The following is an 18,295-nucleotide window of genomic DNA, read 5'->3' on the forward strand; positions in this document are numbered from 1 at the left end:
TTCTATATGATTCCTACACTTAGGAAATAAGACCTTATTTGGATTTAAAATAAGTTTGAAATAGATTTTTTTTGTTCTTCTCAAAACAATAAATGAATGTTGTTACTATCAGCAAAGGCATTTAAAAATTTCAAATATTTACTCTGATTCCCCAAAGCTTAACAGCTTCTTGAACAAGAGCAGCTTTTTAAAAGATTTTGTATCTTTACACTAATTTCAAGTGCTGGAGAATCTGTGAAGTCCATTAATAACATAGTGCAACAGTTAATTGGTTACCACTTTCAATGTTTCGGGGTTTTTTCCTTTTCTGAAAATTCATATTCTGTTTTCCTTTCTGCTCTCTGAAGCTGTGATTCCTATGTTTGCAAACGTGTTTTTTGAAGGTTTCTAATTTTATTCATGTATAGATATGTGATTAAATCATTTCAACAAACTCAGAATTTACTTCTTCATCACCACCTACATGAAGTGTACATATACTGTTTTCTGACATCTACAACCAGTACTGACTTCAATTAAAAAATGTCTTGAAATCAAACCTGATTGTATTACAGAAGTGAGATAATTAATACAGCAAAAGAAATCTCCCACTCTGCATTCAGCGTTTTCAACTCCCATCAGCTCTTGGCTACCACTCATCTACAGGGAGTGCCTTGTCCACTGTTTGTGGCCCATGAGTCTTGACACCTTGAGGTGTTTTCAGACACTGATCCTCATCTTTTAAGGCACATCCAGCCTCTTTCCATGGTTATTAACTTCACAAAGCTTTGAGTCCATCTTTCGAAAGAGCCAGCCAAGATGCCTTTTGATTCAATCAAATACATGAGGCTATGCCATCATTTGTCATCTTTCTACTCTGCATGGCCTAGATAAAACTGTCAGAAAGGATTGTGCATTTCCTTTCAACTGTGTGCTCATTTGGGGATTTTTTTTTTTTGCAAACAAACATCCAGTGACTGAACATCAACAAATTATTTATCAATTAAAATATTCTTAATGACAGTAAAATTTTCAATATTGAGTTTCTTATCCAGAATACATCAAACCCATAATCTGAAATACTAGATATTTTATAATATGTTTCCTATTAATCATGTTGAATATTTTGCTTTATGACAATCCTTAAAATTTCAGAGTTTTACATTAGACATAAAAGAAAAAAATTCAGTCTCCATACATTTTCAAAAGTGTTCTTTCAGTCTTTATTTACCGCTGAAATATGATGGATTTGTTCACAGTTACGTGATTACTTTTAATATTCATCTTCATTCTCACTACAGAAACATGGAACAGTTCTGTATTTTCAGCATCACTGTTGACAACTTTAGCACAGCCAGCAGACAAATGTCACTGTTCTTTTTGCTCTTGGTACTTTAAAACTTATTAGCCTTAAATCCTAAAGAAAATCCAGTGAGTTCTCTGTAATCATCTTTATAAAACTTACTTGTACTAATTCCTATGTATTGGCTGCTGCCTTGGAACCATTTCTAAATCAAGATATGACTCTCCCTTTGCTGAAATCCTCTTTCTGTATCTGTATCTATTCCAGACAGCCATGTGTTCCCACATCCCCAGCTGCTCCCCAGCTTTGGGAGACAATCTTTAGGCAGGGCTAGAAGTGTACCAGTGATGTAGCAGCGCATCACATCACATCACATCACACAGAGGAGACTTGCTGAGTCCCTCAAGGTTTTGCAGCAGTCTTTTCCCATGGCCTGATGACCTGTGCTGAACTTTAGGAACCCTGGTGAGGGGACACTTTACAGCATGGAGGGAGTTCAGCAAGAAAGGAAAAACAATGGATAACATCTCTATGGATTTTTAACTAGCACTTAACTGCTGCCCAAGCCACCAAAATCACATAAGAATATCTCAGCAAATCCTCTGCTAGCATTTTCCCTTCCCTGACAAAAGGGTGGAACACTGAAGAATTGCAGGGGAGTGTATCTCCTCACATTAATGCTGCTTTTTTGAAGGGAAAAACTTTTCCAACCAACACACAGCCTAAAGACCAGCAAGCCAGCTTGACTTTAGAGTACATTCAAACCTGTCCTCATTCAAACTGCCTTCAACCTAGAGCACTTTATCTTTTACTTCCATATTTTGCCCAAGGCTGTGTGTGATGCTTGCAAACAGAGCAGTACAGATGTTGCAAGCAGATACAGACCTAAACATGGATTGTAATGTAAAAGACAAGACCTGTTAATGGTCTGCAGATAAGTAGGACAAAAGGTCAACACAATTTCTAAGTAATAAGCTTTTATTTAGAAGGTTCAGCCTTTTTTGGTTCACTTACTTACATTAATTTGTAAAAAAAATTAACCCTCCCCCCACAGATTTTTCCCAGGGACTACATGGTATATACAATATTTGCCCTAACAGAGGACTACATCCAGCATGCAGTCCTGCACCCACTCTATAAGGTTCAATTTGGTGCTTCTCTTGTAGCCAAAAGTAACAGGGAGTGAAGGACCACCACGAACTGGTAGTCCAAAATAAGTTTTGCTTATTTGCAGAAGTGAAAGAGAGCTGTCTGACTGCCAGTGAACTGCAGAAAGTGAGAGAGAGTACACAATTAAAAGGTAAACTTGAAGAGGGAAAGGTGATATAGCCGTGCCTCCCTGCTGACATATGAAAATAGGCAAAACAAAGAGCTGAATGCTCAGGACACTACAGCTGCTGGATGTGAACCCTTCCCACATAACATTAATCTCTCTGTATTCAGCAGTCTCCAGTCTCTACAAAGCCACACACAACTTCCTTCCCACACTCAAGAGCAAACAAACTGTACTTTTGTTGCAATGAATTTGCATGTGTAAATTTGTACAAGTGCCTTTGTGCCACATTGACACATGATCTTTAAGTAAGACCACCCAAAGATCCAATGGCTGTCCCCACATTTCAAAATCCAGTTATGCAGCAATACTTTCTTCCATCTTAATTATTGCCTCTTGCAGCAGGAAAAGCAAGGTACAAACGTTACTGTGATATCAGAAAGGGTGTTTTTAACTAATGCTGTAAAATAATTTCAAAATGTTGTTTCACAGTTTATCAAGCTGCTCTAAGGACACATTGCTGTCAAAATGAGAATTCTAGTCCTTTCTGCCATCACCTCCCATGCATGAGTTCTAGGAATGACATGACTGCAGAGGGAGGCAGATCAGCCTGCTGGGCATCATGAAAATTTAACAGCCAGGAAAAAAACAAACCCTCTTACCTCCCCTAAAACTGCAGCTTTTGGAGAAGTGAGAAGAGGTGTGGGGGACTTACTAATGTAAATTGTGTGAAATTTTTGGAACTACCTCTATCAATATGGATAATATTAAAAGAACAAAAGGGAAAAAAAATCCATCTAATCACAAATGTTTTAGTAGGTGTGTGAAAATTTAAAATATTTCTACAATATCTGTTAGGAAAAACAGTTTAAAAAAAATGTCCTGTTCTTTTCTGCTAATTTCTACACCCAGGTTGCAACCATACATCTTGATCTGTTAATGAAAGGGTTGTAACACCTTGCTATGAATTTGTTAACAAAATTATTTCATTCTTAAAAACAATTCTTCACTTTAAGTAAAGGCAAAATATGTTACCAAAAAGCTTCTCAAGTAACTGGTTCATCACAAACTGGACAGAAACCAATTGCACACACTTTACTATGATAAACAGCAGTGTTTGGTGGGCTTATTTTTTTTTAAATGCACATTAAATTTATGTGTCGAGAAGCATACAATCTTATTAAAGCTTTTTTAAAATTTTATGCCAGCCTGAATGTAATCTGAATTGTGATTACTTTGTAACAAATAGCATATGTATCCAGTTCTGTGAGAGGAAGGCCAAATTCATACACTGGAGTCACTTGAGGAACATGTCTTCAGTAAAAGGGGCTCTTTTTCTTTTTCTTAAGAAGAAAGAGTTACAAATATTTGGGCCCACAGTTCACTTAGTGAAAGATTGTCAAATATATTTTTAACACAGCTTCCAGTCATTCAAGAATTTTGCAGGGGAAAAAGTTAACAACAAAGTTAAAGTCAAGCACTCACGAGAGAAACCCATTTGCCTCCACTGTCTGTGAAAAGGCAGGAGGGGATTCTGATCCAGCAGAACTCAGAACAGCAGAACACAGAACACAGGCTCTGCTGTGTGATAAGACCATCCCAAATAACCTAGATATGGTAAGTATTCTGCCCATACCACCACTTTGCTCATACTGTGGAAGTAGTTGGCTCAAACATTTTAAATTGAGATAAATGACACCAACAATAAAATTAGAAAGCAATCCATTGATTTCCAGATGCTCATTTTGCACCTAGACCACCTCCAGTTCCTTGAGAAAAGCACAAATACCAAGTGGCTGCACGCCAAATGAGATGGGAAGTTATTCAGATAAATATAGCTGAGCCAAATAAGTTTTTGTGGGTTCTTTGGGGTTTTTTTTGTTTTGTTTGGGTTTTTTATTTGGTTGGGGTTTTTTGAGTTTGTTTCTTTTGGTGGCTTTTTGGTGGGTTTTTTTGGTTCATTTTTTGTTGTTGTTTGGTTTGGGTTGGGTTCGTGTTTCTGTTTGGTTGGTTTTTGTTTGTATTTTTTTTTTTGTTTGGTTGGGTTTTTTGTCTTTTTCTTGAACCCCAACCAGTCCCGTGAGTAATCACACAGAGGAACAGGGCAGTCCAAGAAGTCCAGGAACATCTGGACTGTTTCTTTCTTTGACAGTGCCAATTTTAAACGTTCAGGGGACTGTGGCTTCCCTGACCCTTCAAAACACTTTTAAACAAACCCAAATGAAATAAATATTAATAGAACAATACTCCATTCCATTCTTGCTGCTCCTGTTCCTCACACCTTACTGCTGGTTTCACAACTCTACAAAGTTAAGCAAACCTAGCACTGACGCAATACATTGAACAGGATTCAGGAAAAAAACAAAACCTAAAAAATTAGAATTTTCTTCAACTAAATTAATTTCCTCACAGGAAACTATGACTAAGGACAGTTTAGTCCAGAATATTCTTAAGAAGAGCTCTATTGCTGAGCCTTCACACCACAAAACATATCTACCCTGTTTTCTAAGGTTTTAGTGAAATTCCCTTTAGTACATTTGAAACCTTACATGTTTCAGTTTTATTTGAAAGAGGTTGTTTCAGCACACACAATAATGACTTCAGGTTGTTGCCCTATGCCTCCTTTTGATGGCTTTTGTTAGTTCAAGTCCAATTCTACAGCAGGCACTGCCTCTCTTGCCTTTCCACAGCAGCTAGCAAGACCAGCACCAGCCCATCAACCTTCTATCAGCTGGCACCACAAGGGCAGCTGCCTCCACACTTGGATTTAAAAGTCAAAATGAAGTAGGGGTTCCCACAGATCATCTCTTCAGAGTGGGAACACCACAAATTCATTAATTCTTGCAGATTGCTTAATGTCTCCTACGTGTTCATGTAATGAAAGTAGTTTGTGTGCCTACTTTACCCTGCAGGCAAACCCACAAAGAGCCATCAAAAGGGTCAGAATACTTTACAACCACAAGCCTTACTTCAGAAAGTACCAGTGAAAATTTATTTCAAATAAATATATTGCTGTGTTCACATGGAAAAATGAAGATAAAAAGGGTTTTAGGCATCCATTTATTTTGGATTCCTTGCATCACATACATCTACTGCCTGGTTTCCAGAAATCTCAGGCCCTTTCAAGTGCACTTGTAATCACAGGCTTTCAGACCTTGTTAACTCAGTCCCATCACCCAAATTAGAGGACAGTTTTAGGTCTTGATCAGTGTGGTGGGGCTGTGGCACAGCAAAGGCAACACATGCTGCTCAGCTTGGTGTGACATAGCCTAACATCCACAGCAGTCCTTGCTCTCTGTGCTCACACAACTGCCTGGAATCTCTGCTGGCAATGAACACCGAGAGTGGAAGACAGAAATATGGCTGAAACTGAAAACACCTCTGCTACATAAACAGATGAAATTCATTGCACTACCACTTTCCAAATGCAGACCTTGGAGAAAATGCCAGCCAGTGGATGGTTAAGTTTCAGCATATTGGGCCAGATTCCAAAATCCTCAAGCCAGTTAGTAATTAACAGACATCTAGGTCCTCCACATGAAAGAAGTCTATTGTTAAAACGGTGACACAAATTTTTCCTTTCCTTTTCCTAGCCAGTCTCTGCCTGTGTTTTAAGATTCCCTTAGGACTATAACAGCCTATGATTTTAGAACCTCCACTTCTCAAACAGACAATTTGTCAGACTTTTAGTTGCCAAGAATGCAAACATGCTTACACCAGAGGTAGAACAAAATTCATTTACAGGCGTCTCAGAGACCCATAATCTCCCCTTTCTTTCATTTAATACCTGGGGGGAAAAAATTATCTGAAAAACCTTCTACCATATCTACAATACCAAAAGAATTACAAAACACAGTAACAAAACATACTGAGGACCTGTAAATACTCTGAGTCCAATTAGTGAGCTACATACCTACAGGGAATATTAGCCTGTGTCTTCACAGATAACGATGTGTTGCAGCAAAATTTCTAAGATAAACCAAAGACTGCCTCACTAAAACCATTTTGTTGATGATCAACTTGTAAAGCAGGAATGATCTATGATTTGCAGTCAATTGCCTGTTCTCTGTTCTGTTACCTTACTGAAGATAGACTTGCGAATAACAAGAGGCTACATATAAACCACAGAAAATGTAATAAAAAAGGAGATTATATCAGAGTTGCATTTTGAAAGGATGAAGTGCAGACATTCATCTGTAAGGGAGCAAGTTAAATCACCAAGGATAACAGGGAGAATGTGACAAAGCAGGAGCTGGCAAAAGTATTCAATGAATATGATGACATTTGAAGAAGAGTCAATAAAACAAAGAGCCAAGCCTATCGGAAAAGGACAGAAACCTCTATCAGAATAAAAAAATTAAAAATAAAAAAAAAAAAAAAAAAAAAAAAACAACAAAAACCACATTTTCTGAATGCCCATGGCTTTCCAAAGTCTATGGCTTTGACTGCTTTGCTATTTGCCAGAGCTTGACTTGCGTGTCTCTACCTCACCCAAGTCTATATGGTCATACAAGGAAAAACCCAAACCCCACTGCATTCACAGTGAACAAACCATCCCTGGGGAAGACAACTAGATTAATTCCTTTGAGACCAGGTTCACCTCCTCCCACTCCAAGGAACTACTTGCACTCTGCCTGTCTATGCAATTGCTCATTTTAAATCTCAACATATGACCAGACCTATGTAACGACAGCTCAATTCAGCAACTCAGCCAACAGCACCATTCTCCAGGACAGTCATTCCTTTTGCTGTCACCCCGTGGGAGTGCTGCCCTCACCTCTGGGTACAGGGAGTCAGTCCAGGTGCAGACTGCAGAGCCCCAGGAAGCTGCCACTGCTGCTGGAGGAGAGCTGCAGGCAGGTTGCTGGGATGTCAGATCAGCATCGCTGGTGAGCTTCTGCCACCTAACAAGTTTGGGAAGAACTGAGCTTACTGGTTCACTGGCAGAATTTGCTGCTATGTTGCAGAAAGCCTATGTTAGAGTTCCAGGCTAAAAGCAAAAGGAAGGAAACTCAGGCATGTTTACAAAGTGCCTCATTAATTTTGTCCTAAGTCTTTAATTTAAAGAAAGATGTAGTTACCATTCTTTTTGCTTCAAATAGCAAGCAAAATCTATTAGTACTTTCTAATATATTCATAAAATTCAAAATTTGTCCAAGGCAGGTAGTCATGTTCTTTCAGATTCTTCCAGCATAGGGCTCCATCTTCTCTGCATTTGGCTTATTCCATATATACAATTGTAAAGCCATAAATGTTCCCTAGCATTCAGAATTCACAAGCACATTTATTAATAATTCACCAAAGCGAGATTAATCTGCAAGCATCACCTCATAATGCAGAATATTCCAGGAGCAAGAAAAGCTTGTGCTTAATTTTAAAATGAACAATTAGAAGGGAGAAGTCTCTTTTATAAAACATAATAAACGACTATTTTATTGAGAGATTTGCCAGCACATCAGGAGTGCTGAGCCACCCTCTTCCCAGCAATGCTGCTGTGAGCTGTCTCATTCGTGTCTGGGGAGCTGGGCAGCTCTCACGGGCTGAGCTTCAGCCACAGATGGAGGCACGTCTGTGTAAACATTTAAAAGGTTTTATACGAGTACAAAGCAGATGCTGGACATCAAAATCTTCTGCCGGATCTTGGGTCAGATGAGAGCGGCATGTCACGTAAACACAGCATTCCCGTCCCCACAATAATCACATTTCTACCCCCCGCCACGAGATGGGAAATATTTTCGCAATTACTGAAGCATGTTTATCTCTACAGTTTTAAAGTGGTGGCAAAAAAGAAGCGACAAAAAAGCACCCTCCCTGCTTTTTTGAGAACAGATTATATTTTTGCCCCTGTGAAAAACATCTCTACATAACCACAACACCAACACTCGCAAAGGCAACGCAGCTGCAAATTTTAAAGGGAGATATAAAACTTTATTTTCGCATTTCGAACAGAAACGGGCAGCCACAATTTAGCGCTCCATACGGCAGCAGCGCAGCCAGCAAGGAAGAAGAGCAGAGGCCACAGCGATGTTACGCAACTCCACGTACCGAAAGCTTTAATTTACGAAACATTAATGAGCCGAGGGCAGCCGGACACCAGCCCGAAGCCCCGCTCTCCTCCCGGCCCCAAGATGGCGCCGGCGCCCCCACAGCCCCGCAGGCAGCCCGCCCCCCGGCCCGCCCCTCCAACATGGCGGACGCACCTCCAGTCCCTCGGCCGTGCCCCCGCCCCGCCTGCACCGCCGCTCCGCCGTCGCTCGGCCCCGCCCCCTCCCCGCCCTCCCTGCTTCTCCATTGGTCGCTGCCGCCGCCCCTCCTGCCGCCGCAACCAATGGGAAGAGAGGGAAGGGCTTCTCGCGCGCGAGGCCCCGCCTCATGTGGGGCCGCCCACATCCAGGCTCTCGCACTCCCCGGCGGGGTTGCCCCCCCTGGCGGTCGGCAGCGCGGGTGCAGCGTTGGACGAGGAGGAGAAGGAGGAGGAGAAGGGAAGCAGCAGCAGCAGAAGAAGAAGCAGAAGCAGAAGCCGGCGTGGGCCTGGCCGAGGTCCCGAGGGGTGCGGGAGTGACCTGGGGCCCGAGCCCTGGCCGCAGGCACGCCCCATGCCGGCCTCCCAGCCCGAGCGGCACCCCGGCCCCTGCCCACCGGCCCTCGGCGCGGGCCCTGCGGCCGTGGCGGAGCGCAGCGAGACCCCGACCTGAGCCCGGCTCGGCGCCGCCACAGCAGCGGGGGAGCTCTCCGAGCAGAGCCCCGGAGGATGGAAGAGAAAAGCAGTAAGCTTTTTAAAAGTTATATAGAGAAATATATATGTATGCGTGTTTTGGGCAGCCATTAGTATTGTACGAAACATTTTTAGGAGTCAACTGTCTTGACCTATTTTCCCGTTCAACTCAATGAAGTAACCGGAATGAATGGCAAGGTTTGGGGTTGATTTCTTTTTTCAGTTACAGCATAGAAAAGATGAAGGAGCGAACGTCAATAAGGCATGTTTTACCCTGTCTGTGTCATTATGGGCTGCCCGCGGAGGTGGTGGAGCCGCTGTCCCTGCAGGTGTTTAAGGGAAGGCTGGATGTGGCGCTCAGTGCCATGGTCCTGTTGGCATCCTGCAGCTCGGTCATGGGTTGGGCTGGATGATCTCAGAGGTCTTTTCCAACCTAATTGATTCCTTGATTCATGGAGATAAAAGTTTGGAATCTTCAATGTGGTTGAAGAGTGCTGTCTTACTTAGTATTCTTGCAGTGAAGGGTGTCTTGCATTTGGCAAGAAACAGATTCAGTAATTTATTCGCCTAAAAACAACTTTCCTTTTTTTCCCTAAATAAATTGATTTAGCTATAGTACTGCTGTACTGAGCACATCAATTTAGGGAAGAAAAACCCCTATGAGTTAATGGGCAGGGGAGTTGTGTAGGCTCATTTGAATGTGCTGGAAAGTTTGGGTCATCTTGTGACAACTTCGTGCTTGAAGGACAGTAAGAAATCACCTAAGTAAAAAAATTTCCTCACACTGCTTGTTTGAGTGTTCCTCAGCTAGAGCTTGACAAGGCATGGGATGACTGTTTAAAAGGGGAGTGACTATTTCAACACAACATATTCTCGCACAGTGCTCCTCCACTGATGCCCACTGCAGTATTTACTAGTATAAATTTTGAAAAGCTGAGTAGGTACAATTATTTTTAATTTCTCACCTGATCTCTTACTCACTTGTCCATTCTGCACCTCTTGCAGTGCTGTGTGACCTCTTTGAAGAGGAGAACCTTACCAGTCCCAGGGAGGAGAGCACTGAAGGTAATATAATTCAGATTTATGGAGGGAAAGAGGAAAGTAATGCATATTTGGCACTGCTTCTGATATGAAAATTACTACTGGAAGACAATAGTTTTGCCTTTTATGGTGTAAGAGGTTTGTAAGCAGCACTACAGGAAACATGCACCCAGGTTGTTTATCTGGTGGCTGGAGTAAGTAGCCCTGATGTTGGCTGCTTGTTGCTTGCTCTAGCATCATTCCCCTGCACAATACTGGGAAAAAAGAGATATGTGGTCACAAGGATTCTATAAAGGGAAAAGAAAATCCCTGGAGCCAGACGCCAGTACACATCCTGATCCATCAGCTGGAGAGATGCTTCTCAATGCTGGCAAGGTAGATGTATCTGGTGTCTGCTCATTCCCTGTCCTTCTGGCTGTGGTTGGTGATAGCAGCATTAGCACTGGAGAGATTAATGGTGTGGACATCTGTCTTTTTTGAAATGAAAGTTATTCTATGAACAAAAATGCAATCTTTGCTTCTCTGTGGAAAACAAAGCTTTTGCTGCTGGAGTTTTGGAGCACTCCAGCATGAGAACTGGGGAAGCATTTCCAAGATGAGTGTTTTATTTCCCTATAGCCTACACATTATTATAGCTGAGGACCCAGAAACAAGAAACTGTTCTGTCACCCATCCTCTGAATGAATCCATCCACAGTGCTATCCAGATTTAGTCAATGTATGGAAATAGCTGAAAAGATGTAATGAATAAGGACAGCAGTTGTAATCTGCAGTGGAGAAACTTATTACTAGAAGTTCAAAATGCATATTTTTAATTGAATGTGTTTTTAAATTTTTATTTTAAACACAAATATTTAATATACTTTTTGTTATATTAAATTTGTGATACTGTCATGAACAGCAAAAGGGTGGGAATGGCACAGGGCAGGTGGTGTCCCTTGGACAGTAGTGTAGGTTTCCAAAAATTGTTGTGACTTTTTCTGTAGTTGGACTTTAGGCTTTCCACATGTTTAAAAATTTTCTGTTAATATAAGAGATCATTAAATTTTGTTGAAAGTTAGTGCCAAATCAATTTATTTCACAAGAGAAAAGTACTTTTATTATTGCCTGTTGATATTAAGTATTATGCCTTTAGCTGCTGGTGACATGAGCAGCAGGGATTGTTGTGACAAAAGTTTGTTACTTCTTTCACTGCTGTCATGGTGCTTTTGAGAGTAACCACACTGCCATAGCATCACTGGGCTTCAGGTACCCTGGGTGACAGAAGTCATTCTCTACTAAGTCAAAAACGAAGGAATATTATTTATGAGCCTGAAAGGAATGCAGTATTTCTTGACTGCTGGGAAGGTGTTATCCCAGCACCAACAGAGATTTGCTTTCTGAAAGTGGAATGTAAAACCTAGTGTGGTGACAGTGGTGACTCCACCTCTAGAAATTGAGTAGGAAAACAGATTAGCTTATGCTTTTGTGCTTGGTCATTGAAGAAGAGCAAAATTAACTGAGAAAGAGCTGGTTCTTTCTTCTGCCATCATCTTTTGACACACTGAAACATATTTCCTTTTCAAGTCCTTGACAAAGATGCACAGCTAAAATTTTTACAAGACCCTTCATGACTGGGCTTAGCACCTCAAAGGTGCATAACTTTGAAAGGGAAGAGGTTCTAAACCAGTAGCTTAAAAACATTTCTTTAAACAAAATGTTTATAAATATTTCTCATAGAGGAAGGAGGCATGATATATGGGGTGTGTTAGTTATTTCAACTGATACTGCTTGTTGAACAACATTCATCAAACTGCTTTTATCAGAAAATACTTTGAAAGTTTTTTCCCTGACAAAACATATCAAAACTAACAATGGGACAGGATAGTCAGCCTATGCAGCTAAGAGAGGTTACAGCTATAAAAAGAAATCCCAGTGTCTTTTGTCAAGTAAAATATTCGGTTCATTCAGTTGAAAATATTCTCCTGTGTCACTTTTGTGAATTTCAGAGATTCATTTTTAGTGGGACTCATTTGCTGGCCTTTGAAGAAAAGCTTCCACTGCTCCTTTTGTGATCTGCTTTAAAAGTTGCTTGAAAGAGCATTGTGCACCATTGGAAGCCACTCCAGTTCATCACTTGACTTGTTTCACTTTCTTTATTAGGTTTAGGAAGAGACTTCTGGAGGTTTAATGAATCCTGCTGTACTGATTGTTTTTTCAGAAGTGACTCCAAATCAAATGACTGGGAGCCTTTGAATAATCCACTAGGAGTTTGCATGGTTTTAGATTTCTCAGGAACTGTAAATGGTAATTTGCATTTCAGGTGATGTGAAGACATTTTGGACACTATTGGGAGGTAGAAGAGTGGATGTCATATTTGAGCAGCTGCAAAATGTGCTGTCCTTGCTGAAGGAAAAGATCAAGAATGGAACTGCAACAAACCAAGGTTTGAAATCCTTGTGGTGGTTAAACTGGACTGCAGAGTAGCTGTGGCCTGCATTGTGTAGTCCACGTGATACCTGCCATAATCCATATATCCCTGAATTTTAATAACTTAGCTGTTGGTGGTTTTAAGAACTTTAAAAATGTCTTTTCTTTTTTAAAAAATAAAAGTAATTTCAGGTACAATTGGCTATTTTCCTGTTTTGCCTGTATACTTTTTGAACAATGAATAGCTCTTAAGCACGTGGAACTGAAATATTCATTTTTGAGAAGTAATGAAATAGCTGCAGTGCTTTGTGTTTCATTTATCATCAGAAGTTTTAGCCTTTCAGGCTGTTGTCAGTGAATTGAGTGGTTTTGGGGTAGGATAATAATCACCTCAGTATTATTTTTTGTCAGAGACTCCATTATAACATGAAACAATAGTAGAAAAATGTGACACTAATCCATTTCAGATTGTTCCTGATTTTCAAGGAAATAAGCTTCCTCTGTCTACATCAAAATACACTAAAATCATAAATCTGATAAGATTGGAGCAGTACACAGATTTCTTTTAACTGGTTTATTTAATTGAGTAAAATTGCTTCTTTTTGTTAAGTCACCTATCTAAATGTAATCTATGGCTCTTAATGGGGTTTTTTTGTGCAAGAAAATGTGCAGTGGTGTAAGATGCTTTAAAACTAATATAGGCACACACTCTGCATTATATATCTAGCACTTCCTCTAAACTGGAAGTGCAATTTTTATGTTCTTGAGCTCCCACATCTTGACTGTTACAGCAAAATATCAAAGCAGTGCAGAGATAAAAGTTGAACTTGAATCTCCCGATGATGCAATGAATCTGTGATGAAGTTCAGTTTGAGTTTTTCAGTGCTTTGTTCTGTAAAGGTTTCAAGCTAGAATATTAAGGTGGATTTTGCTGAGAGTTGTCGGCCAGCTTGTAATATTTATTGCGTGGGGTGACAGGTTGAGACAGAAAGGGTGTCTTGTATTCTTCTGTCTGAAGGCCATTTCCACCAATTTAGAAGTAGTATTAATTTAGTCTGCCAAGTTCCAGCACTTCCTAGCCTGAAGATGATCAGTCTGATTACCAAGGTAGAAGCTTACACTAAATTGTCTTTGTATATGTTGCAGCCACCAGTTTATGTGTTGGGAGACATTCCAGCAGCTTTCCAAAAGCTCATGGATATTGAGTGCCAATTCACAACAATTCACAGTGCTGTGAGCTGTAACAATTTTGTAATTCCTAGATGTGTCTGCTCAGGTCTGTGGTGCAGCACATTTCTAGTAGTATCAGTCTTGAGATGCTATAGGTGAGCAAGTGAGGAGAAACAAGTGTCTGTGGAGGATTTAACACTTGTTTTGCCTGTTGTCTTTACTTGAATCCAACTTAGTATCTGTTTTGGTTTGGTTTTTTTTGCATAGAGTGCTGGCAGGCTTGGGCACTGGTGAATGAAGCTAATCTAGGTGATCTCTTAACCTTGCCAAATGGTATGTGCATTTCCATTGTGTTTGTCTGGTGTGTGGATTTAATTTGTCTTGTTTTACTCACTAGAAGCTCAAGTCCCTTTTTGAAATCAATAAAATAGATCTGAGAAGGCCATTAGCATTACAATTAAGAAAGTCTAATTATTAATTTCCCCACTGAACTGTGAACTCTCACCTGGGTTTGTATTTTTGTGGTTTGTGTGTATAATACTTGTACCACAGGAAGAGAATTTGAACTAGTAAGCCCTTATGAACCCCAGCTGTCTGTGAGCAGTTGTCCTGTGCATGGCTCCACTGGCTGTAATAGCTTGGCATCCTTTTATCTCTGACAACGAAGGGAGATCTGTAAATGTAAATGTGTTTCATGTGCATGTTCTTTCTGGTCACTTTGAAGACCACATGGAAGGTTTTTCAGTGGGACACTTGCTAACAAGCTTTTTGTTAGCTGTAGTTCATACCAATGCCTTGTTTGTAATGTGTTTTGTTAATTATCTCTTTAGTAACTAAAGTAAATTCAATGATAAATTGAAATCTGGCTTGATGAAGATTTTGCTCACATTCAATTTTTTTCAGTAAGTGACGAATTGAATGGAGATGATGCACAGGAAACCAAACCCAAACTGCAGCCTCTTCTTCCAGATGACAATGCTGCAGACATTGTAGAAGCTTCTGACAGGTCAGTGCCTTCTTTCAGTTCCTTAATTTACATATTCTCTACTCCAGTTGAGAGAGCTCTAAAATTTGTGTTTCTAAAGTCAATGTTTTAAACCAAATTTGAATCCTTTGAGTTTTCAAAGTGAAAATGTTTTTAACTTGACCTATGTGGAAAACCTGAGGTTTTGGATAGACTTGTTTAATTTCCCACATGAGAACATTGCAGAATAGGGCATGGTTGTGAATAAAGGTTCATGAGTGTTATCAGGGTTAGGACTTGAGCATCACTTCTCAGGCTTTCCTTAGTGTGCAGATTGTCAGGTGTGTAACTTAGTCTCTCTGTGTTTAGTCTTTAGCCTCAGGTACTGATTTGAAAGATGGGGGCAAATTCATTGTGTGGTATTTTCTGGGGTCCCCATGGCAGGAAGGAAATTATGAATCTGACTCCATGTTCTTAGAAGAATAATTTATTACTTTATGTTACTATATTATATTAAAGAATACTAAACTAAAACTATACTAAAGAATAGAGGAAGAATACTTACAGAAGGCTTAGCAAGACACTAATGAAAAACCTGTGACTCTCCAGAGTCCCGACATGGCTGGATCGTGATTGGTCATTAAGTAAAAACAATTCACATGTTGGATAAACAATCTCCAAACCACATTCCAAAGCAGCAAGACACTGGAGAAGCAATCAGATAATTATTGTTTTCATTTTTCTCTGAGGCTTCTCAGCTTCCCAGGAGAAGAAATCGTGGTGAAGGGATTTTTCCAGAAAATATGACAGTGACAACATTGTTCCTTTTTTTAAAATTTCCTTGCTGTGTTTTAGCGTGTAAGTTCTGGGAAGAAGCTTTTTTTTAATGCAACTGGATATGTCTTTATATTGTTAGGACAATTATACCATGAGAAACCTTGGGCCTTCTAGCAATGGGGCTAAAAATATTGAACTGCTAAAAAACTGAACACAACACTGGTTATCTAAGATGTTGCTCTTCCTTCTTTTTTTTTAACTCTTTTACTTCAAGTAGCGAAAAAGAGGACATGGAAAAAACCTGCTCAGGGAGTAAAGAAGCACCAAGCAAAATTCAAGGTTTACCTTTAAAAGTTCAGTATCAGAACCACAAGTGCTCTAGTGCATGTCTTGCCAGCAGAGCAGTGGGTTCCTACAAGGGTGAAAATCCTCTGAAGATCCCCATCCTGTTTGACTTCCAAAGACGCCATGCGAAAGCAGACTGCCTTTCGAAGCCGCTGGATGTGAATTACAAAGCTCCTTGTGGGCGCAGTCTGAGAAGCTTTCGAGATGTGCGGAACTACTTGTTTGAAACAGAGTGCAATTTCTTGTTTGTTGATCACTTCTCCTTCAACACCTATGTGCTGTTGGGCAGGAACACCATGAATCCCGAGCCCCTGGTGTTTGAGTTCGACATTAGCGACGGAGCCGAGTCTGTGCCCATCTCCTTCTGTAACAGCCTCGACCACGCAAGGCTGCCTTATTTCAAGTATCGGAAGTCCTCGTGGCCGCGTGGATATTATCTCAACAATCTCTCCAGCCTGTTTGTTGATTCCTGTGACTGCACAGATGGCTGCATCGATAGGTGGGTAGAAACATCTCATCTTGGGCCAGTGACACACGATGCCTCAATAGCAGAGTAGTGGGGTGTGAAGGCACAGTACCGAACAGAACCAGCACTGCTGGAATGTCTTGTGCCATGTTTTGTGTTGAGTGACACCATTGTGTCTTTCTCTTCTCCAGAGCTTAGGTGCTCCCACTGGTCCACCCTCTGTTGTAGGGAAGGAAGCGATCAACAGGTGGATTATTGTGTTCCTTTTCCTTTCTTCCAAACTGGCAGTGCTTCTTCTCCAGGTGGAACTGACAAGAAGATATCTTGGCTTTGGAAAAAGAGTAGGGACGGGAGTCTTGTGCCAGCAGAGGCAGGCAGGCAGGGAAGGATCCTGCCTGACAATTTCTGCTGCAGTTCCTACTGTTATTGGACATCCTGTAGATGGGGTGAGACAGCCTTGAGGGATCAGATCATTCGGACCTTAGTGGTTTACTGAGGGCAGATGAAGAAACATCCCTGTTTCCAACATCTACATGTCATTCTTCCCCTTGTCTAAACAGAAACTACAAAACTCAGTGGTTACATGATACATTTGTGGTCTGAGCAGTTCCAATACTCTTGCTCATTGTCATCTTTTTCTAAATCCCAGTAACTGAGCTACAGACACTGTGGAAAGCTGCCACAGTTACCATATGCAAGTTTGGTGGTATTTTTGTCTACTTTCTTGAAGGATGTTTGTGTGGTCTCTCTCTGCAGGCATTATTTGGTGTTGCATCCATTCTGTATTATTGACAGCTAGGGCAGTTGCGCATGCTGCTGTGCAACACAGTTGCTCATGACCCAACAAAAGCTGGAAATCACAGCCTGGTGTAACGTCTGCCAGATTTTGTAATTTAGTTTCAGCTGAGTGGTGAGAAACAGCAAGCACACAGTGTGCCACCTTTTTGCATAAAGTCTCACAAGAATTGAGTTGCTTTTGATGTGCAGTTTTGGAGTTTAGGATTTGCACAATCACTGTGACTCTTTGAAGTTGTCACGACATACAATGGTGAAGACAAGCACTGTTGCTTGAATTTTCCACAGTGTAAAATTCTTCACTTCTTGGGGGCTAAGGAGGGAGCAAGATAACCAAGTAGTGGCAAACAGGCTGGGATGCTGTGCCAGAAGAGATGATTTTTATTCATTTGATCCATTTGACAGTGTCCTGCCTATAATAAGTTTCTTTTGTACTTCAGCTGTTTAAATGTGCCATTTAAGGAGCTTGGCAGAAGAATGGAGTTGGGGTGAAGAGAACATGGTTATTTTAAAGCACAGGTAACCAGCCAAGAGACTCAGGGAAAAGGTGCCTGAAACAGCCTTGTGGAGTAAATGGAGCAGGGAGGGGGAATACAGGTGTATATACAGAAATGTATGTGTGTGTGTGTATAGTCAATTGCATTTCAAATTACCTAGATTTATGATTGATTTATTCTGCTTCAAATCCATTCTGAGATGTTTTACTCTTATTTTTAGGTCCAAATGTGCATGCCTACAGCTAACAGCAAGAGGCTGTAGTAAAATTTCTCTGTCTCCAAGTAGTAAAAGATCCCATGGGTACCGTTACAAGAGACTGGAGGGACCTGTTCCTAGTGGGTAAGAAAGACCACAGGAGTAAAATAAGAGCACACAAATAAAACAGCAGTGAATAGTTCAGTCTAAGTGCCACAGGATTAAAATATCTGGAGGTTTTGGATTACTGAAACCTTCCATTTTTGTCACAATTTTAGTGACAGATCAGGATGCTAAAAAATAATTAATGTGACTTGAATAAGAGGGAAAAAAAACTTTTGTATTGCAGATCCTACAGTTTTCACA

The 18,295-nt window shown here is 40.6% G+C and overlaps 1 protein-coding gene across 1 annotated transcript in view; it reads left to right on the forward strand.

The window, feature by feature from the left end:
- Nucleotides 1-9,063: 9,063 nt before the first annotated feature.
- Nucleotides 9,064-18,295, forward strand: part of SETDB2 (SET domain bifurcated histone lysine methyltransferase 2) — a 51,882-nt gene continuing 42,650 nt past the window's right edge. The window contains exons 1-7 of the mRNA XM_058045506.1: nucleotides 9,064-9,322; nucleotides 10,276-10,335; nucleotides 12,613-12,735; nucleotides 14,157-14,222; nucleotides 14,793-14,895; nucleotides 15,905-16,474; nucleotides 17,954-18,073. Of these exons, the coding sequence (XP_057901489.1) occupies nucleotides 9,307-9,322; nucleotides 10,276-10,335; nucleotides 12,613-12,735; nucleotides 14,157-14,222; nucleotides 14,793-14,895; nucleotides 15,905-16,474; nucleotides 17,954-18,073 (1,058 nt within the window). The 5' untranslated portion in view covers nucleotides 9,064-9,306. The remainder of the gene's footprint in view (nucleotides 9,323-10,275; nucleotides 10,336-12,612; nucleotides 12,736-14,156; nucleotides 14,223-14,792; nucleotides 14,896-15,904; nucleotides 16,475-17,953; nucleotides 18,074-18,295) is intronic.

Source organism: Melospiza georgiana, chromosome 2 (genome assembly GCF_028018845.1).
Source record: "Melospiza georgiana isolate bMelGeo1 chromosome 2, bMelGeo1.pri, whole genome shotgun sequence".
Taxonomy (NCBI): Eukaryota; Metazoa; Chordata; class Aves; order Passeriformes; family Passerellidae; genus Melospiza; species Melospiza georgiana.